Source organism: Peromyscus leucopus, chromosome 8b, assembly GCF_004664715.2.
Source record: "Peromyscus leucopus breed LL Stock chromosome 8b, UCI_PerLeu_2.1, whole genome shotgun sequence".
Classification (NCBI taxonomy): Eukaryota; Metazoa; Chordata; class Mammalia; order Rodentia; family Cricetidae; genus Peromyscus; species Peromyscus leucopus.
The window spans coordinates 29824517-29846546 of record NC_051086.1 but is presented as its reverse complement, the minus strand read 5'-3'; the positions used below and the strand labels follow the sequence as shown (position 1 = coordinate 29846546).

Sequence of the window (22030 nt, the reverse complement as noted above, 5' to 3'; positions counted from 1 at the left end):
CAACTATCAGAAAAGTAACTAACATAACAGTCACACCACAATGAACCAGGGAAGCTCACAGATAGAAGAAATGAGATGTTCACACTACAACAGGAAGAGATCTCAGATTCTCTCCAAAGTATGAACTCTGTAGGATGTCTGTAACAGGAAATGTCTGAAAAGCCCTGGGTAAACTGGACCAAAACCTTTATTCTTGCAAAACTCCTCCAAACTTTCAATATGTAAATCCTCGATGTTGCTTTTAGTGGTGATATTTCATCATAGCAATAGAAATGTAACTAATACACTCACTCAATCCCACCTTCAGAAAAGAGACTCAGAGAAAGTTAAGGAAAAATCACAACCACAAATAATGCCTTAGGGAACTGTTGCCCACAGGGATTGGTTTAGAAAATTTTTATCTGTAGCTTAGTTCCAGGAAGTGTTAGAGATTAACACGCTGAATCCTGCAACTGGCAGAGAAGACAATGTTACTATCTAAATCCATAGATGCTCTGGTTCTTTGTATGATACAGTATAGTATTTTCACATAACTTATTCACAGCTCCTATATACAGCCATGTCTAGATGATGTACTACCTAATACCAAGAAAATACTGGGGAAATGGCTGTGCATCACATCACTTGGGGTTAAAAATCTATGTATGGTATTAAATGCAGATGCTAAACCTGAAAAAAAAAAAACTAGCCATGGGCTCAGTGACCTAAAGGCACATGCCACCAAGCCTGATGACCTGAATTTTTTACCCAGAATTACACATATAGAGAACTGATTCCTGCAGTTGATCTTCATATATATGACCTGTTCCCCTCCTCCCAGTAAATACATGAATGCAAAAACACCATTCTCCATCTACAGTTGGCTGAGTCTATGTATATATACAGAGGGTGTGGCTTCAGTATGTGCAGGAACCACCAGCCTCGCCCACCTGAGGGATGATGGTGATCTTGAAGCGCAGGTGGTGCAGGCCAATCTTAGCAATGTTCACCCCATCGATGATGATCTCCCCTTCTGCAGACTCATTGATCCGGAACAAACCCAGGGTGAGAGATGACTTCCCAGCTCCTGTACGGCCCACAATACCAACCTGCAGGACAGGAAGGGACTGTGGTGAGGTGAGAACGCTGCAGATTCAATGTTCTCCCAGCAAGTGGCTGGGTCAGAGCTGTGGTCATCTAGTTGTTTTAGCTACTATCAAGGTGCTCACCCACCAGCTTCTCCAAGACCTATAACCTTCAGGGGCTACTTTGACAAAAGGTTGAAAAGGATGCCCTTTGCTTTGCAGGCTTCCAAAGGCTAAGAACTTATAAGTCAGTAGAGATGCTCAAAGAAATAGGGTGCAGAGAAATGTTTAGGTGAATTATGTTATGTTCAATTAGAGAGAGTCAGAAAATAATAAGGTGTTTCCTGGCTTCCCACATGGTTCCTCTCTCCTCTAACGGGAATTCCTTCCTGGAGCCATGACAACACCTCAGATTCAAGCAAAGCCCCTGAACTTCTCTGATATGGCCTGGGTGGGCACCCCAGATACTGGCCAATGGTTGACATTCCCAATGTCCAGTGACAGTTCTTTCTCCTCTCTTTTACATCTGGGCTTGAGATGGGCTCGCCCACAGTTATCGCAGCCCAGCACACGTACTTGAATCCCCATAAACACATAAAGACTCAGAGACTATCTCTTAGAAACAGAAGACTCTGACACATGTGGATGGATAATTTAACAAACCAATATTACAAGATGCAAATGCGTAGGGTGAACCCTGACCAAGTTTCTGAGAAAGTTCTATAGGTCATAGTCTGAAATGACTTCCAGGAATAGCTTAGAACTACATGTCCCTATAAGTCATCCTGGTGATGGCAGCAGCATCTTATTACTCTAGAGTTTACAAACGCCAATGCTTTAAAGGGACCACATAGGCACACAGACCCCACAGGAGGAACTGGGGTGAAGTGGAGGGCTAAGATTTTCTATAAAGAGCCTGGAGGGGGTTGGGCCAGAACTGCTACATATTCCAACTGTCCAAAAAAAGCAGAGGGATCATTTTAGTATTTACAGTTCATTCAAATGTTTTCCCAAAGCATATCTGCATTTCCATAGGTTGTCCTTCAGTGGTCCACTTTGCCACCTGTTGAATACACTCAGCATCTTTTATTCCCATGATTCCTCCCTGTAAAAGCACCTCAATCCCATAGTATGAGCTGTGACTAACTACTGGTTGATGCGGGGGTTCATGCTAGACCCTATATCAATGGGAATGGAGGAGGGCACACAGCCTCCTTTACTCCTCACTCCATTGACTATGAGTTAGTGAGGATGGAAGATGGCACACCTACCTTTTCTCCACCCTCGATGGTGACATTTATGTTCTTGAGAACCAAGTCCAAGTCCTCTCGATACCTCAAGCAGTAGTCTCGGAACTCTATACGGCCCGAATGGGGCCAGGTGCTGGGTGGAGCTGTCTCCTGGATTTGCCAGGGAGCCTGGATCACAATGAGAGGGATAAGAGAAATCAGCAAGTGCAAGCTGCCAAACTCAGTCTTTATGTAGGTTCTAGGGATCTGAACTCTTCACCCATTGATCTATCTCCCCAGCCCCCTTCAATTCATTTCCACTTAATTCTTCAACTTATGGAAATTTTCTGCACTGGTGCAATTTAATTCCAATTTGATTCCCCATAAAAAGAGCCCCTGTAAACCGACATAGCAAATAGCAGTAACTTTGGCAGGCAGAGGTTGCCTGTTAGAGGCTGTGAAAGAGAAGTTTGCAGTTTATTTGCCAGCTGTGGGGGAACCATCTTAATTAATAAGGTGGCCATGAGCCTCGAGTGACAACCAGGGCTAAGACTTTCTCTGTGACATCATCAAGTGAAGGAAAGAATCACAGGGGAAAATGTTCCTTAGTAAGAGACACAGCCCACAGGTATCTTGGGGAAAACAGGGTGTGTGGATGATTTCCTGCCTCTAAAACAAGGTGGTTCTTAGTAAGTGTTAAAAACAGACAGGACAAGCCCAAGAGGGCCTGGAAGACACACAGCTCACCCTCTGAGTTGGCAGAGGACACCCAAGGGGTGTCTGAAAGGCCAAGGCCAAGGGGCCAGGATGGGATCCTGACTTACCTCCTTCTCTGTTTCAGAATACTCCTTTAGTCTTTCCACGGCTACAATGTTGGTCTCCATCTCAGAGGACATTCGAACAAGCCAATTCAAGTACGAAGTTATCTGCCAGTGAAGACAGTCATGTGGGGTCTTTTGGGGAAAGTGTAGCCTCATTTTCATTAAGCATGCATCATATCATTCAAACAAACACAGAAATGAGTAACCCATATAGAGCTATCACCCAGAGTGGACACACTATACCTCTTAGGGATCACACCTTTCAAGAGCAGTCAAGAGCTGTGAGATGGCACTATGGGCAAAGCATTTGTTGAGTAAGCCTGGCAACCTGAGTTCTACCCTCCAGAGCCATGGAAAGATGCAAGAAGAGAACTGACTCCACAGAGCTGTCCTCTGACTGTGGGAGGGAGGGGAAGAAAGAAGATAGAAAGAAAGAAAAGGCAGACAAAAATAGAAGTCATACAGGAAACTGGAAAATATTCTGAAACTGGGTGATTTTCATGTGATGGTTCATATCCATAATTAATCCCAGTGCTCCAGAGAGATTGAAGCATGAGAATTATGTTAAATTCTAGGCCAGACTGGGCTACAGAGTAATAACCCATCTCAATCACACAAAAGAAAATATTTGGAACTCAGTATGACAAACATCATGAGATGCAACTAACACAAACTCAGAGGGAAAGTCATAGCTTTGAAAGCATCAAGTCGCTGAGAATCTTTTGACTGATGAAGAATGCAGGCCGTCTGTCAGGATTCCCATGCTCTGTACCAACTTCTCAAAGTCCATTTCAAGCCCTCTCCTTTCCCCATTCCTGCAGGTACCCAAAGCCAAGGTCCAGGAACTCAAAATGTGGTTGCCACGAGGAGGCCATTCAACCCAAGAAAGAGCCTTCTACCTGCAGCGAGTAAGATACCGAGAGGCCCACCAAGCCAGCACTGAGGCTGTGCCGGGATATGACAGCGAACAGGGCAGCAAACAGCACGATGCAGTTGCCCACACACTCAAGACGCACAGCGAGCCACCTGCAAGGAGATATTTAGGATTATCTCAGACAGACAGACAGATGACCAGCTTTATGCTCATGGGGCAGAGCTAAACTCATCTGCCAGCTGACCTAATTTCCTGGCACTTCTAGAGAAAGGCCTATGGGTACCCCTCATCCAAGATATGAACTTGGAGGGGGCGGGGGTTGGGGTGAGGGTGGTATGCCAACGGCCCATAGGATTTGAGGCCAACAGCTCTTCATGAGTCTGACTTGCCTGGGGACTAAAATAGAATTCTCCAGAAGCAATCCCCATCCTGGAACTTCAAGTTTGCTTTTAGAAAGATTGACTTTTTCTTAGGAAATCTTTAAAATCAAAAAATAATTCCCCGGAAATTCCTAAAATATCATTGACTGCCAGAGGGACTGCTGTTTGCAAACAGGGACAGGAGCAGAGCTCAGTGGTGGATCACTGGCCTAACATGCACAAGGTCCTGGGTTTGAGAGTCACCACCACAAAATAATAGCAATAATTACAAAATAAATAAATAAAATCAGCCCCTTGCAAGAGATGGATCTTAACATGAGGAAGAAAAAAGCTGCTATTAACAAGGTTGGACATTGAGCTCTTGGGACCACCCCCCATCTGCACCCCACAATGCCAAGGGTATGTGGGGACATAAATGTGGGTTCTCATGCTTGCACAGTAAATAATATTAGCCCCAGACCATCTCTCCAGTCCCTGGATTGCTTTATCTTTGAGACAAGGTCTCATTCTATAGCCTAGCTTGCCTGGAATTCGCTAGGTAATCAAGCCCACCTCAAACTCATGGTAATCTTCCTTCAGGCACATGCCACCATGATCCTGTGCACTTTGGAAGGCCCTTCTGTTTCCATTTCTCTCCCAGAAGAAACAGGCTGAGGGACTAGGCACTCAGCTAGCTTCCTCTATCCTACTGACCTGTTAGCTACAATGCTAGGGTAGTAGGCCTTCTGGTTCTCATCCACTTTCAGGTCGCTCTGGCGAATGAAGCGCTCTTGCTCCTCAAAGGCACGGATAACACTGACCCCCAGCAAGGTCTCATTGAAGTGTGAGTACACAGGGGAACGGCTGACAGACTCTAGGCGTTTCAGCTGTCGGGAGGAGGCCACATAGAACCTCTGTAGGAGAGACAGACACACAGAATCAGTGCTAGCCCCTCATCCCATCCTCCTGGGGTATACTGGGAGAAGTCAGACATAGCCGACACCTCCAGAGACCAAAGCGTTGGAGATGGGCTGCTTACGTGGTGAACCGTGGGACAGTAGTCACAGCTACTTGGATGCACATCCCCTGTCTGCCACCTATGAATCTAGGCAGTGCTCTTTCTTGCTTTTGGATGGAGACAAAGAGGTACAACTGGCCTCCTCCTTGGGTCCATGGCTGAGAAGCAGCAAGATGGACCTGAAATAACCTCCAGACTGCCTGGCCTCTCAGAAGTCCTAAATGTTTGAGTCTTTCATCTCCCAACAGTACAGGTTGAGAAACAGGCTTTGTGACCGACAGACCTCTTTAATCTTCATTTGCTACTAACACAGAATCCCAGCCAGGTCACTGTGCTGTCTTAGCCTTGGTTCCTTCTGTATAGTAGCAACACTAAAGCCATTTTGCACAGTAGACTGTGGGAACAACAGGTAAGAGCTACTGGTAAGTTCTTCTGTGTGAGTCTCACTTGTTCATATGCACATATACTGCACATGTCACATACACATGTCAACAAGCATGGAACCCCCTGGATTCCGCTAAACCAGGAGCAACTGCCTATGTCAGCAGCCTCACGTGCATGGCAACTCCACACTCTCCCATATGCCCATCCCTGTTCTTCAAATTCATGGTCTCTTCTTTCACTTATCATTATTGCATGTATATAAGTAGATATAAACACATATACATTCCTAAATATAACCTATTTGAGTCCAAATACTGTTACATATATATATATATACTTTCAGGGCTGACCCTTTAGCACTGGGCAACCAATTGGTGTGCCCTTCCTTGGGGAGGGCCACCTCTCCTGTTCCTAGCTTTAATTAGTTACCTATTGTCTTAGTTAGGGTTACTTTTGCTGTGATGAAATACCTTAACAAAAAGCTACTTGGGAAGGAAAGGCTTAATTTCACTCACAGTTCCATATGACAGTTCATCATTAAAAAGCAGAGAGGGCAGAAACTTGGAGGTGGGAGCTGATATAGAGGCCATGGAGGGGCGCTGCTTATTGGCTTGCTCCTTATGGCTTTCTCATTCTGCTTTCTTTTAGAACCCAGGACCACCAGCCCAGGGGTGGCTCCACCCACAGTGGCTGCGTCCTCCTACCAAACACTAATTTAAAAAATGCCCTACAGACTTGCCTACAGGCCAGTCTTAAGAAGCCATTTTCTCAACTGAGGTTCCCTCCTCTCAGATGAGTTTAGCTGTGTCAAGTTGACATAAAACTAGCCAACACACCTAAATAGTTCTTTATATATAAGGGATGAGGCCTTTGTAGTCTTCTTTTCATCCCATTTCCCATATTGAGAGACTAAGCAACTCTTGTCTCCTTCTCCCTCAGCGGGGTCACTCCTGTCCCTTGCTGACTTGGCCTCACTCCGTGTACCTGGCTCTGCCTCCTCCTGCTGTCCTGGGCTTGTTACCCTACATCACTTCCTTTCTGTGTCCCCATCCCAGCCACTGGGTCATAATCATGTTACCCTTAAGACCTGCTTCACCTATCCTTGTAGACAGATACCACCCCCACCCTGCTTCTGCCCTAGTTAGATGCTCAGCAAGTGTTGAAAGCAGAAAAATCCCAGTACCCTTTCTCACTCTGGAAACTACAAGAAGCCAATGAATAGACACTACAATAATCACTTGAGGACCTGTGAGCTCTTTTGGCCTCTGTAAAAAGGAGACTAGTAAGAGTAGGACCCCAGTTCTCAAGGTGCTGATGGGTCACTAATATGCAGTAACTTGATCCTTGCTGTCCTTCCTGTCCCTTTGCTGACTTGATCCACTGCAGCAGGGCAAGTTAATAAAGATGGCCCCAAGGACCTGCCTAGGCTCAGTGTGCCGGGCTCTACTGACTCCCCACGGGAGATCTTGATTTGGGGGATGTGGGGTGGCTTGGGAGGGAGGGCTAGGGGTGGGATGAGGGAGGAGGGAGGAGGAGGGATCTGTGAGTGGTATGTAGAGTTCGTAGAAAAATTTTTAATAAAGAAAAATGAAAAAGAAAAAAAAAATGGCCCCAAGGAGGCTGCCCCAGCCAAGCACAGGGCATACCAGTGGCTCCCACCAGGCCATGCACAGATGTGGCAGCCTCGAGCACCATCCTGCCAACTCTGTACTCTGTACCAGCTGTCCCCTGTCCTCCTGCATGTTTTGCCCACTTTACCCCCAGCCTGGTCTCATCAGGCCACTCCTTTTCAGACTTACCGAGTCTCCCTTTACCAAATCACTTCATATTCCACTTCCAATCTCATTACTGTAAAAATCCAATCTGACATGGATTGTGGTCAGGAATGATCTCAGTTCTAAAAATGTATATGTTCTTTTTAATACAAGCGGAGGAGCACAGACTACTGCCTGGTATGAGTCCCCTGAGGTAACCTCTGCAGGAGTGCACATGGGACCAGGCCAGGCCCAGGGATTCTCAGCAGTGCGACCAGCAAGCAGTTGCCATGGACAACAGAGAAGTGCAACAGTAACTACTGGGGCAAGAGTAGAGGTTTGAAAAGCCATAGGCCGCCGGGCAGTGGTGGCGCACGCCTTTAATCCCAGCGCTCAGAGGGCAGAGGCAGGCGGATCTCTGTGAGTTCAAGGCCAGCCTGGTCTACAAAGTGAGTTCCAGGAAAGGCGCAAAACTATACAGAGAAACCCTGTCTCAGAAAAACCAAAAAAAAAAAAAAAAAAAAAAAAAAAGCCATATGCCATTCCCCATTTGCTCTCGTTTCATAGTTCAAGACATGAGCTCAGCAGTTCCAGCCATCACAGCTGGTGCTTGTTGTCATGATTCCCTGATGTGATTGTGACAGACTCTTCTCCTTCTGGAACTGTAAGCCCAAATAAACTCTCCTTTGATGAGGTGCCTTGGTCATAGAGGTTTTATCACATTGATAGAAATGTAACTAATATACTGAAAATGATATGGATAGAAAGACTAAGTAAATTTAAATGTATAAGGGGATGTGGGAAGAGTATGGCTAAGCGGAAGACACTGGTCTAACACTTTGGTTTTCATTCCCAGTGCCACAAAAATTAAGACAGACAGACAGAAGAAGAACATTCCTTTATACTGTGTGAATATATGTCACTGTGTTTGGTTTAATAAAGAAGCTAACTTGCCAATAGTTGGACAGGTAGAGGTTAGGCAGGACTAGCAGACAAAAAGAGAATTCGAAGAAGAGGAGGAGTCTTAGGAGTCACAAGGAGATGCAGAGGAAGCAAATGAACTTGCCGTACTGGAAAAGGTACCAAGCAGAGTGTAGATAAGAAATGTGATTAATTTTAAAATGTAAGAGTTAGCTAGTAACAAGCCTGGGCTATTGGCCAAACATTGATAATTAATAGTAAATCTGTGTAGTTATTTGAGAACTGGCTGGCGGGAAAGAAAAGTCTGCCTACAATAGATGGACAGAATTGAGTATGATGATTACACCTTTCTTAGAGGAAAGTTTCTGTGGGCATCTATAAATATGTATATCTCAAAGCTAACTTTAAACTGTGCTACACAAACACTGTTGTAACAGTGACTGTAGCATTGATTGAGAGCCACCAAAAAGATCAGGGAAGCACACCTGAGTGCATATGCGGAATTTTCCAGAGAGGATTAACTGAGGCCAGAAGACCTGCCCTGAATGTGAGAGCCACCATCTCATGTCTAGGAGTCTGGATGAAGACTGGATAAAGGAAAAAGTAAGCTAATACAAACATCTGCTTCCTGACCATGTCATGCCCTCCTTACTCTCACAGACAGCACTGAAACTGTAAACAGAAGAAAATCTTCTCCCTTAAGCTGTTTACATCAGGTATTTTGTCATAATAACATAGAAATGACAATGTAGCTGTGGGGTGTACTAAATCCTCTGAGCAACACAACTGAGTGAACACTGACTCACAGCTGGGGCTGAGAAGCCACGGCCACAGATTTGCCCAGCACACATGAGACTTCTCAGCCCACAAATGAAAATCACCATCTCACATTCATCTACACCTGGAAAACCCCATCAAGCTCTCCATGTTCAGTTTCCTCAGAGGCTCCTGGCAATGACCTCCTTCCTCAGGCATTACCACTCCTCTGACTTCAGTCATCACAGTCATTACATTGTTCTTAAACCTCCTCCCCATGAAGTGGAGCTCTCAGTCTGGTGTCTCTCCATCACTATAGCACCTGTGAGGTTCATCCACAGGGTATGGGAGCGGGCAGCTCATGTCTTGCAATAGCAGCACCATGTCCAGCATACAACCACACCACAAGTTATTTGTGTGTACACATGTTAACATCAATATCATGACTTCCTTGATCTCTTTTCCACCTTGGTTTCTGAGACAGGCTCTCTCACTGAACCTAGAGCTTGCTGGCTAGACTGCCCAGCCCATGAGCCCGAGGTCTTTCTGTCTCTGCCTCTCTAGCACCAGGATTATAAACACACTTCATCTGCCTTTCTTTAATTTTTTTTAATTTACACTTACTTATTCATGCTATAGAGCATGCATAGAGATCAACAGCAACTCGAGGAAGCTAGTTCTCACCTTCCACCATGTGGGTCCTGCTTGGCCATCAAGCTTGGCAGCGTCTTGATGGCCCAGGGTTGGCTTATCTAGAGATCAATTCAGGTCTTCATGCTTGCAAGGAAAACACTTTACTCCTCATGGGGCTCTAAGGTTATGACCATTTCTAGTTTCTAGTGCTACAATGTGCCTGTTCTGAACTGGAACCTTCAGGAAGCTTTCCAGGCAGCCATGAGCACATTTACTACATTTTGGTAAATGCAGTTCAGATGTTCCAGTAAACAGGTGGCACTGACTTAAAGAAGCTATAGGGGAAGTCCAGAAAATGGACTTTTATCCTACAATTTCATCTTTCTTTATGGAATACTCCTGCCTCAGTTCCCTGAGTGCTGGGATGACAAGCAGGTGCCAGCAGGCGTTAGTTTACATTGCCATTATTCCCCCAGCAATCTCAACAGCCAACCTTATGAATGATTATGCTTCAGACAGGGCTCTGAGCACATGCCTCAGAGCCACAGAGACCTAGGGTCCCACTCTTGGCTCTGCCACTTGAGAAAGATGCTTTCTCTTTGAGTCTCTATTCTCTTACCTGTCACCTGAAAATGTAATCTACACAGAAATGACCCAAGAAAGGAGACAAGGCATGAACCAGAACAGCTGCCCCTCTCCCGAAGGAAACTGGTTGCTGAAAACCACAATGTACCCAGTCCTCCCTTGCAAATAACGGTCATGCAGCTGAACTTGAGGACTAGATGATTTAAATGAGTAGTTCTGATATGAAGGCCACAGGTTCCCTGTTCTGTTCCTTTGTGTTAATCTCAATGTCTGAATTATAGATATGATAGCTAAAACTTTGGTGACCATTTTGGACCATGAGACCAACTTAAAGATTGAAAACTTATGTGAAGACAGCAAAGCAGAACTAAACAAAAAGGGTGGTATTAACAGCAGCAATAACAGCCTGGGGTGTCAAATGACCCATAGGGCCACATCAGTCTCAAAATAAGCTGCTTTCTAATGTGCTATATGCATCAGCATCCACCCTGATGAGGCTGCTGTTCGTCATGACTCCACTATAGAATTTGTTCTTCAGTCTATTAACAACTGCCTTGACAGCTGTAAGCTTTCCACCTAATACACAGCTCAAAAGAGTAAAACTGATGAGAAAGAAAGCATATTTATTTAAATGGGTGCTGTAAATTAAAAGCAGCCCTCTTAAGTATTCACAACAGACAATAACAGCCGAGTGCTGTGGTCATATTCTCACCAGCCCTCTGGGGATATGGCACATGAGGGAGCATCTGTTGTTCACCTGCACAAAGAAGTAGACAAGGCCCAAGGGTGGGATGATGACAGCGGCGATGGGTGTGGCCAGCAGGATGATAATGACAGCTCCAATGACATTGAAGAGTGAGCCCATGAACATCTTGATGACCTGGGGGATCATGGAATCCACTGTGTCCAGCTCCTTGGAGAAGCGGTTCACTAGGTTCCCGCTGGGTGTACGCTCAAAGAAGCTCATGGGCGAGCGTAGGACATTGCGCAGCAGGTCCAGGTGTAGGTGACGGGAAGCAAAGATGCCCCCAATGGACACAGCCATGGAGTAGCCAAATACTGACACACCTAGGGCGGCAATAGAGATTTGAGTGTGAGATACAGGAAGTATCATCTGCAGACTGGCCCTGTGTGTCTCAGCAAGCCAGTGATGGTGGCCCTCAGTAACCAGCACTCATTGTATACTACACACTGCAGGCGTTTCTGAAGAACTGAATTTTCTCTTAACTTTAATGAACTAAAATTCAAATCACATCCCATGACTGATGGCTACTGTGCCAGACAGCACAGCTCTTGAAGCAGATACTGATGCTGGGTGAACCCAGGGAAATAGCACACCCTCTCAGTTCTTTGCTTTCTCCAAACTGTAATATGAAAACTGTTGCAGTCCCTGGCTCTGTGGCAGGGGGAAGTAGGTTATAGATGGAGAAATTCAAGACATCCATGCCTAATTTTCTGATGACTTGTTCCAAAGCTACCTCTGAGATCAGGAGACATCTGTGGCTCCTCCAAACAGCCCACAGTCCACAGAATTTTTTTGGGAACTTCTACCTGAGGCTCTTTCACCAAGAACAGGGGAAAGGCATACTCTGAAGTTGGCACTGCCAACCCTGTCAGCTGGGGCCCTCCCATATCAATCAAGGTAAGTCACCTCACCTGTAAAATGGGGACATTGACACTCAGAGCCACAAACAGTACTAAGCACCTTCCCAGCAGCATGCCTGGATACAGAAGAAACTCATACACTAAGAAGACTCACGAGTGCATCAGGGACACAGGAAGGACAAGTGTGTACAAAGCAGTTTTATGAGCACACAGACCTACAGGTAGATCACACACTGCCTGGTACAGCTTTAGAGTAAGCTCCAGAGCTGGGCTGCTTCATTCAATGCCAACTCAGCCAGCAATCAGTCATGTGGCTTGAGCTGACTGGGAGGGAGGATGGGCATAAATTCAGCAAGCATTCAGGGTCCACCATGTGGCAGGTTCTGTCCACCTAGGTCTGGCTCAGTTTGTGGTATAAATTCCCTGAGGACTTGGGGACTCAGTTAGGAAATTACACATGAAGTAACCACAGCCATACCTTGCAAGATGCCCAAGGCCCCATAGACACTCAGTCGGAACGTCCTGTGCTCCTGAGTCCCATTGACAGTGGGGTGGTCATCTGTCCAGAGGCTCAGCCAATAATTGGAGGCGAGGGCAGACACATGGTTGCATAGGAAGAGGAAGATACTCAAGAAGGAGATGAAGAGGCCAATGGCCCTCATGTAGTCCCAGTACACTGACAGCTGCACCTAGGACCCATAGAGTGCCAGCATGAGAATAGCAGCTCCTGTGACTCCTTACAGCCCATCCCACCCTCCTATGCCCAGGCCCTCGATACCCTGCTACCCTGTTAATCAATGATGTCAGCTAGTAGTAGCAAAGACAGGCTTTCTTCCTCCCACATTAGCTTCCAGTCAAACACTCAGACAAGCTAATGACCCACTCAAACATATAAGCATAGAAGAGCCATAAGAGGCACAGAATGCTATCCAAGTGCCCAGGTGGGTAGGTACCAGGGTACCTTCCCTGAGGAAGTCATGTTGAAGAGTTTACCAGCTATGAATGGAAAATAGGAAAGGAAGGGGGTGACACATAAGTGTAAAGGCCCCGAGGTGCAAGGAAGTGCAACACATTTGGGAAAGTGACAATAAGGATGGAGAAATGGTTGCAGCTGGCCTATCTGTAGCCTGGGAGGTCCCATTCAATACTCCAGGCAGCTCACAGTCAGGCAGTCATGAGCACAGGCAGAAACTGAAGTACCAACATGGAGACAGCAGCTCAGATCCCAACTCCAGGAAAGTCACTTAGCCTCTCCGACCTGGGTTTCGGCATAGAAACTAAACACAGAGCGCTGGCAGGCCTGCCATCAGATACATATGTGCATTCCCATATGCCAAGCAAAGCACTCTGCACTGTACCTCACTCACCTGCCCTGTCTGTGCCTTGTCTGCTTCCATCAGCTTCCAGGTCTCCTCCTTGGCTCCGGCCTTCTGCAGCTCGGCCGTGCTGCTGTGCTGCTGGCTAGCATCCCCACTGTGGGAAGAAGAGCTGCTGAGATGCCTGTTGCCAAGGAGAGTAGGATGTCAAAGAAGAACCTTAGGGAGTGCAAGCACACACATGAACACATACATACTTGTGCCCCTGTTGACATTCCCCATAAGAACATGTTTCCATGGAAAGGGATGTGTATGTTAGGAATGGGGCTGCTGTGACAGGTGTGAAAAGCAATGGGCAGAAGGTGTGTGGGAACAATATTTCATGTAAAGAAAGGATCTGGGAGCTGGAGATGTAGCTTGTTTGGTAGAATAAAGCTCTGGGTTCCATCTAAAGCATGGTATTAAACTAGGCACACACCTGTAATCCCATCATCAAAGAGGTAGAAATGGGAGGATCAGGCATTCAAGTTCATCCTTAGCTATTTATCCAATCCAAGGCCAGCCTGAGATACACAAGACCCTGCTGTTGTATATTAGTTGAAGATGTGTAACATTTATTTATGCTGTGTAACGCTTGTTTAATGATGCAAAGATGTATTGCATTCTTTTATGTTGTATTTGTTTAACTCTGTAAAGCTGTGTTACTGTGCCTGTGTAAAGCAACTGGTTGGTCTAATAAAGAGCTGAATAGCAGATAGCGAGGCAGGGGAAAGGATAGTGGGACTGGCAGGCAGAGAGAATAAATAGAAGAAGAAATCTGGGAAAAAGAATGAAAAGCAAAGAGTTGGGGATTTAGCTCAGTGGTAGACCGTTTACCTAGCAAGCACAAGGCCCTGGGTTTGGTCCTCAGCTCTGAAAAAAAAAAAGACTGAAGAGCAAAATAAGGAGAAGAGGATGCTTGGGGCCAGCCAGAGACACACAGCCAGACATGGAATAAGAGAGAAAGAAAAGATAGACAGAAATAGAGAAAGGTAGAAGTCCAGAGATAAAACGTAGATGAGATAATTTATATTAAGAAAACCCAGCTAAGGCCAGGAGTTTATAAGAAAGAATAAGCCTCTGTGTATTTATTTGGGAGCTGAGTGGTGGGACCCCTAGAAGTAAAGAGTTTAAAAAAGACAAAAACAAAAAAACACCACCACCTTGCCTCAAAAAACTTCTCCAACTAACCCCAAGTAATATCTTTGGAGAGCATAACATAGAGCTTAGGGCTGTTGGCTCAGAGCCTCTGGGCACTGGTTCAAATCTGAGCTGAGCATCTCTAGAGCTGCCCAGATGGTGAGCCTCTATCTGTTTGCTGTGAGATAGGAGCAGGCCAGGAGAGAATTGGAGTCCAGTAGACTGCAGGCTAACACTGTGCCCAGCTCCCAGACCAACATCACCATGAGTGTGACTGTCTGTGATCACCCAAGGTGTCAGGCCATCTCAGGAACCTGAGGAATGACACAGGTCATGCACGGGGCAAGGTTCAGAAGTAGGAACAAACAAATGAAGGGCAGGCCTGTGTGAATAGGTCAGTGCTGGCTCCTTCCTGGGAAGAATGGATAGGTGGGCAGGATGTACACATATTCCAAATGCCTGAGAGCTGTGGTGGGTAGTGTGGAGGTGCTACCTGCTCCTTCTCAGCTCCCACAGGCAGAGATACAGGGCCAGAAGCAACGCAGGGCTGGATGCCCTCCCAATGCTTACCTCTGAGGGTGTTTCCCCACCGTCACCAGCATCCCATTCTCCACTGGCTTTGACTCCTTCCCTGAGCCACTGACACCTGCAGAAGACAGGAAGAGGGGAGAATATGGCCTCAAGAGCTGGGCAAAGCAAACAAAAGGCCAAGAACTCAGTCACTTCCAGAGTAGGCAACAGTGACTCTGACTGCCAGGGAGCTTAAGAAGACAGACACATATTGCTTCAAATTCCATCCACAGCTCAGACCCTCAGAGAAGTACAGGCCTCTGCTCCTGACTGCTTTGCTGGGGGCAGACAGCACCAGGAGCTATGGGTGAAAAAGCACTCATTGGGAGCAGCTGGAGCCAAGGCAGGGAGGGCAGACAGGGCCACATATACTGGGGTCTAAACATCCATCCAGTAGGGGGCACTGCTTAACACAAATTCACACCCAAACCATGATGCAGGCTGTCATCTGAGACTAGAGGATTGCAGGTTAAAAACTTGGGCTACATGTTGACGACTTGTCTCAAAACTAAAATAATGTCAACCACTGTGACAATGTCATCTACTGCAGGCAAAGGCCCAGAGGCCCCCTCAGTGCCAGTGTTCATCCTGTGTGGTCACATTACCCAGGAGATGCCCAGAGCCTGGGTAAGCAGGCCTGTTAGAACATCCATGTCTCTAGCAATAAGGTTTTGATGTCTGAACAACTGGTGAGGCCACATGGGGGTACAGCTGTTAGATGCCTGCCCTAACCCCAGAAGGATCCACTGGTGTCAACAAGATCAGAACTCAATGGCACTTGATGGTGACTAGGGGCACCAAGCATACTGTCCCCCCTACTCAACCGCAGCTATCAATCTGTGACTCCCTCCCTACAATGGCTTCTTCATTCGTTGGTACTAATGAAGAGAGGAGGAAATACAGACAATCAAGGACTCAGGCAGGTGTGTGTGTGTGTGTGTGTGTGTGTGTGTGTGTGTGTGTGTGTGTGTGTGTGTGTGTGTGCAGGGCAGAGGCTACTCACAGACACAAGCAGAGAGCTAGCAACACTGTCAGGATGACCTGGGGACTCAGAAGCATGACACACAGATCAACACAAAATGCAGAGCAAGGCTACCGCATGACAGTCCTGAGGGCCATAGACAGGCTAAAGAGAATGGGACTAGAGGAGGGCTCCAAACTAACAAAGAATCCCCCTGAGGTGGGTGGGGGTGGCTCTGTAAATGAGCAGATACCTGGATCCTGTCTGCATCCCTAAAGGGACTCAGTTCCAGCAGTCTGTGGGATTGAGCTTTCACTTAGCTGTGTGCCCTAAGGAAATGCAAAACCTCAGCCAAGCTGCACATCTGTAAAATGGGAATGTACCTGACCCTCATATGCAGGAGGCAGAGGTGACATCACAAGGCTCAGTGAGGTGCTGCTTGTATGAATATCTGTGAATGTGCTCCAGGCAATTCTGGACCTGGACTGAGATTTGCTCTTTAAACGTCCCCTTGAACATCAGTATCTGTACATTTTCATTATGTTATTTTGTGAACATACATGTTTGTGTGTATATGCACATGGACTGAGGTTACAACACCGTGGCCATTGTTTCTCGAGTGTTGTCCATCCTGAATTCTGAGATAGGGTCTCTCCCATCCTGGGGCTCAGTGAGTAGGGTAGGCTGACTGGCCAGTGAGCCCAAGGGATCTACCTATCTCCACTTCCCCATACCTGACTCTTTACTTGGGTCCTAGGGATCAGACACAAGTCCTCGTGTTTCTAAGACAGGCACTTGACTCACTTGTCTCCATAACCCGGCCACTGCTTCTTGCTTTAAAAAAAAAAAAAATACAAACCCCAAAACAGCCATGTTACTAGGGTGAATGGTAACAAGCAGAACTTTTCAGGCATAATAAGCACACACAATCATGCATGGTACACCCCCTATCCCTCCTGCCCCTGCTTCAGTGGCTCCATTAGAGTTTCTGTGGTGACTCCTTCTCCACCTACCCAGTGCCCATGGGCTGATGGTCCACCAGGATCACCATGGGGCTCCCTTGCCTAGGAAGTATTTGTCAGAATCCCTCTCCTGAGACCCTAATCTACCATCAGTAGCCATAACGACTAAGAACCATCCCCATTACTTTGCCCTAGGAGGCTGTCTAGAGCCCTCAGTCCCCAAATTCCACTCCATCTCTAGGCCTCTGACTGATGGGTTACTTGCACATTTCTTTGTTTAAAATAGGTTGGGTAGGTTCAGTTGTCTGCCTAAAAGCCCTTGGTCTAAACCTCAGCCCCACACTACTGCATATGAAAGAGGGTGGGGACCCTAGTACAGCCATTGGATTTTGCTACATCACACCTCTCCTTCACTGCCAGGGTCACCTGCACCATCCTTCATGCCCAGGAATGGAAAAGCAGCTTTCTGAACCCTGCCCTTTCCCTATCCATCTGCTATATGCCCAGCACTTCATAATATGGCCTCTGAGAAGTATGCTGCCGGACGGGGTTACTTGGCCTGGGAGATAAGCAAGCTTGGATCTGAAAACACATCCCAGAGCCACCCACAAAGCCTCATGATGAAATGATAAAATAAGCAGCTGTTCCAGGATGCCTACATCCTCCTACATCATAGCCCTGATGCTACTGACCTTTCTCAGTTACCACTCTGCTGCCTGGAAGTCAAGAGATCTGGGAAATGTTAGGAGCCATAGGCAACCCCTTCTCTGTGCTTCTTCTTCTTCTTAACCCACCCAGAGGACTGAAGGGGTAAACTGGGCTGAGGACCTGCCTTGTGCATGCTTCAGTTTCCCCATCCCACCTGGGCTGGTAGAACCCTGACTAGCATCTTTCTCCAGAAGCTCCAATTGTGTTTAACCAGCAGGAGAGCAGGGAAGCCAAGCATGGTGCACAGACCATTAGTCCCAGCTATTCTTAAGGCTGAGTCAGGAGGACAGTAAGTTCAAGACCAGTCTGGACAACATCTTAATGTGAAAAGTAAAAGCAGGGCTGGGGATGCAGCCTAGCCTGCAACAGAGTCTGGGCTTGGTCTCCAGTATGGGCAATAAAGAAGAAAAAGGAGGGTGGGCACAGCTCAGAGACAGAGCACTGGCTTGGCACAAGCAAAGCCCCAGGTTCCGTCCGTACACTGTTGGGAGGAACCAGCCTGGAAAGCACTGTGGTCAGGCAGGCTACAGGCTCAGGGAAGGTGTGACAGTAGGAGGCAGGTGAGTCCATTGTCCCCCTAGGAAGGCCAGGCCCCACAGACCCTTCCCTTGGGCCAGCTACATGAGGATCAACATGAAGGTGAGACAAGGCCACTCGGCTCAGATGTATCCTGGACCCCACCTCAGGGTGATGTGGGGCCTTTTCTCTGATGCAGGAACTACCATGACATTCTTTATCATTTAGTCTGTCTCTCCTCCCAGACACCAAGACACAAACTAGATCTTATCTATCATTTGACTCCCAGCTCCCGGTGCACCCCATGAAGTTACACAACACTGGAAAGGGGCACCTTCAATACAGCAGGCACTTTGTACACCTCTGATGGGAGATGGGATGACTGACAAGTGACAACCAGTGAGGAAGTGGAGCCAACCCTCTAATGCCACTACGGGGCACCACAGCAGCCACACCCTGTAGCTAACCAGAGGGTCCTCTGAGAGCCTGTGTGACTAATAAAACAAGAGCCTGCCTGAAAAGGCTGCAAAATGTTCCCTAATTTGCTGGCCACTGATAGAGGGACCCAGGCTGCTGGAGCCTGGCACCTGCTTCCTAAGTTCCCCAGAAACAAAGTCTGCAGGGGCAGATTCAACTGGCACCTAAAACTCAGGCCAACAGCAGAGGCCCAGGACAACAGGTAGGGTGGCTGCAACAGTCATGTCTGTAGTATCATGTGTCAGAGGAACAGTACAACTATGGTTATCAAGCACCCAGGATGTCCCACATACCCAAGACCACACTAATCACCAGCATATGTCAGGCTGGCCCTGCATTGCTATTTGGGGCTATCAGGGATAGAGACACAGCTCAGAGGGTCTTAAGGAAGGGTCCCGGACCACAAAGCTCTGAGGAACATGGCCACTGTGAGTGTTCACACCTGCCTTAGGCCACATCCTATATGACTCATGCTGTTCTGAGCTACATCATGGTTGTCACTTATTACTTGGCCCCCCTAGGAATAGAAAAAACTATAATGATTATTGTCCCCATTTTAACCATTGAGGAGCCTAAAGCCCACAGGAGAAAGTACTTTACAGGAAGGACAAAGACTAACCTTAAGGTCACAAAGACAAAGCCCAACCCTGTGTCCCCTAACTGACATGCAAGGTTAAGCAGGTCTATCCATTTGTTGGTCCCCAAAAGCCCAAAGTGCTTGTTACCCAATGCTCTAATGAACTGCGCCCCTAAGGCACAGGTAAAACCCTCCCATAAGCAGCTAAGATGATCAGAGCCAGCTCCTGAGTCCCCCTGCCATCCTTACTGTCATCTTCTGAGGCCAGGTCCTGCTCAGCACTGGCATAGGTGCGCAGGAACTCGGCGAAGGCCCCATCCCGGTCTAGCAGCTCCTGGTAGGAGCCCATCTCTGATATCTTGCCGCCACTCATGACAATGATGACATCCACTTGGGGCAGGTAGCTGATGCCATGGGTGACCAGGATCCTTGTCTATGAGCAAAGCAGAGACTTGATCCCATCAGCACTGTGAAGGAAACTGTCACAGCCCTGTAGAGACTAGAGGTATCTTGGATCTCAGGACCCAGTGGCAATGTTCACATCCAAAGGCTTTGGGAACACGAACACACACACACACACACACACACACACACACACACACACACACACACACACACAATCTCTCTCTCTCTCTCTCTCTCTCTCTCTCTCTCTCTCTCTCTCTCTCTCTCTCTCTCTCTCTCTCTCTCTCTCGTCCACCCTGTGTCAGGCAGGAGCAGCAGGGAACAAAGCCAATAGAGCCCTGTTGGACAACAGGGGTGGAGACAAAATGACCCACAGACTAGAACCAGTGCTGGAGGTGGCAGTTTACAGAGAAGGGTATTCAGAGTTGGGAGACTATTTGAGAAGGAAACTCTAAGAGAGAGACAGACAACACCCAAGAATGTGGATGAAGGAATAGTGAGGCATCTGCATTTGACAGCCCCACTGTGTGTTTGCAGAAATAAGAACTAAATTCAAGGCCTGTACATGCTAGGCAGGCACTCTCCAACTGGGCTACCTCTCCAACCCTTGTCTTTGAAGACAAGTTCTTGCTATGAAGGCCAGGCTAGTCTAACCATCTGATCTCAGCCTCCCCCAGGGTCTGGCTAATAGGTACACTCCACCATGCCTGACTCTGATGTTTGTGTTTTAGACAGTAACTTCCCTATCCTTCCAGCTCAAATACACCACAAAATTGGTCTGTGCTGCATGGTTCTGCTTGTTTGGCCATGCTGAGCAAATACATGTGTATCAGACTGTCAATAGATGATATTCCCTTCTTGATGAACCAGATTGCTTTAAAAGTTGACATACACAGCACACCATCTCTAAGGGAAAGGGTGGGAATAGTTGATTTGGTTTTGCTGTTTTTTTCAAACCTCAGCATTTCTTCCTACACACATTGCTACTTTATAATTAGGAAGTAAGAACCAGTATGCTGTGGTGGCATTTTATTTGTGCTGAAATGTGGTGATATTTTATTTGTATGTTAATAAATTAAGTTTGCCTGGAGATCAGAGGAAATAGCAAGCCATTAAGTGAACACAAAAGTTAGGCAGTGGTCCTGGGTGTTCAAGGACACACTAGGGAGCAGCCAAGTGTGGCGACACACGCCTTTAATCCCAGTACCAACCAGAGAGACCTGGAGGTCTGTACAGACAGGCAGTGACAAGGAAGTGAGGTAGCTGGGCTATGAGTCAATGAGAGGGCAGAACACCAAGGCAATTAGAGGTGTGGTAGACAGGAAGTAGGTCCCCTTTTGGTAGCTGCAGAGCTGGAGAGGTAAGGTTGGTGGCTATCACTATTCCCCTGATCTCTAAGGCTTTCACCCTTATATTTGGCTTCTTGTTCTTTATTTAATAAGACCGCTTAGAAATTCACCTACAGTATGTTCCTCCAGCAACCTAAACAAAACAAAACAAAAACCAGGATCACAGCCTCTGTTTCCTCTCTGGCTAAGACTGGCTGAGTCTCTTCCTGCTACAAGCTCCACCTCTGCCTGCCATGGGGAAGGAATGACAGCTTTATTGGAGGTCTGGGTGATCATGAGGAAGAAAGGTCCTTTAGCCACAAGGCAATCAATTCAAGCCGGGGCCAAGAACACACCCTATAAAAGACCTGGTAAAATACCTGCCTCAGGGAGCTGGCAGACGGCTTAATTCATAAAGTGCTTATTACACAAGGACCTGACTTTGATCCCCAGAATCCATGTGAAAATGTCAGACATGGGGATAGATCCCTGTAGTCCTGTTACCAGGGAAGCAGAGACAGGAGGATCATTGAGGCAGCACAGTTTAATCAATGAGCTCTAGGTTCAAGAAAAAAACCTTGTCTAAAAGAACAAGGTGCCTGAGTAAAGACACCCATGATTGACTTCTGGCCTCCACCTGCATACATACATGCACGCACACCAGTACATACTGTACTGGCTGGTTTTGTGTCAACTTGACACAAGCCAGAGTTATCAGAAAGGAAGGTGCCTCAGTTGAGGAAAAGCCTCCATGAGATCCATCTGTAAGGCATTTTCTCAATTAGTAATCAATCAGTGGAGGGGTGGGAGATGTTAGGTGGTGCCATCCCAGGGCTGGTGGTTCTGAGTTCTATAAGAAAGCAGGCTGGCCAGGCAATGGTAGTGCACACCTTCAATCCCAGCACTTGAGAGGCATCGGCTCTCTGTGAGTTCAAGACCAGCCTGGTCAACAAAGCAAGTTCCAGGATAGCTAGGGCTGTTACACAGAGAAACCCTATCTTGAAAAAGAAAAAAAAGAAAGAAAGAAA

At 47.0% G+C, this 22030-nt stretch overlaps 1 protein-coding gene across 2 annotated transcripts in view; it reads right to left on the bottom strand.

Annotated features, from left to right (window-relative positions):
* The window catches only part of Abcc1 (ATP binding cassette subfamily C member 1), a 114339-nt gene that overhangs the window by 3624 nt on the left and 88685 nt on the right, over nt 1–22030 (bottom strand). The window contains exons 19-28 of one of the 2 annotated variants that reach the window (XM_028858395.2): nt 19519–19702; nt 15069–15144; nt 13371–13503; nt 12482–12692; nt 11156–11466; nt 5062–5261; nt 4014–4140; nt 3118–3219; nt 2336–2482; nt 930–1088 (exon numbers count right to left, since the gene is read on the bottom strand). In XM_028858395.2, coding sequence (XP_028714228.1) covers nt 930–1088; nt 2336–2482; nt 3118–3219; nt 4014–4140; nt 5062–5261; nt 11156–11466; nt 12482–12692; nt 13371–13503; nt 15069–15144; nt 19519–19702 — 1650 coding nt within the window. The remainder of the gene's footprint in view (nt 1–929; nt 1089–2335; nt 2483–3117; nt 3220–4013; nt 4141–5061; nt 5262–11155; nt 11467–12481; nt 12693–13370; nt 13504–15068; nt 15145–19518; nt 19703–22030) is intronic. The other variant, XM_028858393.2, reaches the window with a different exon arrangement.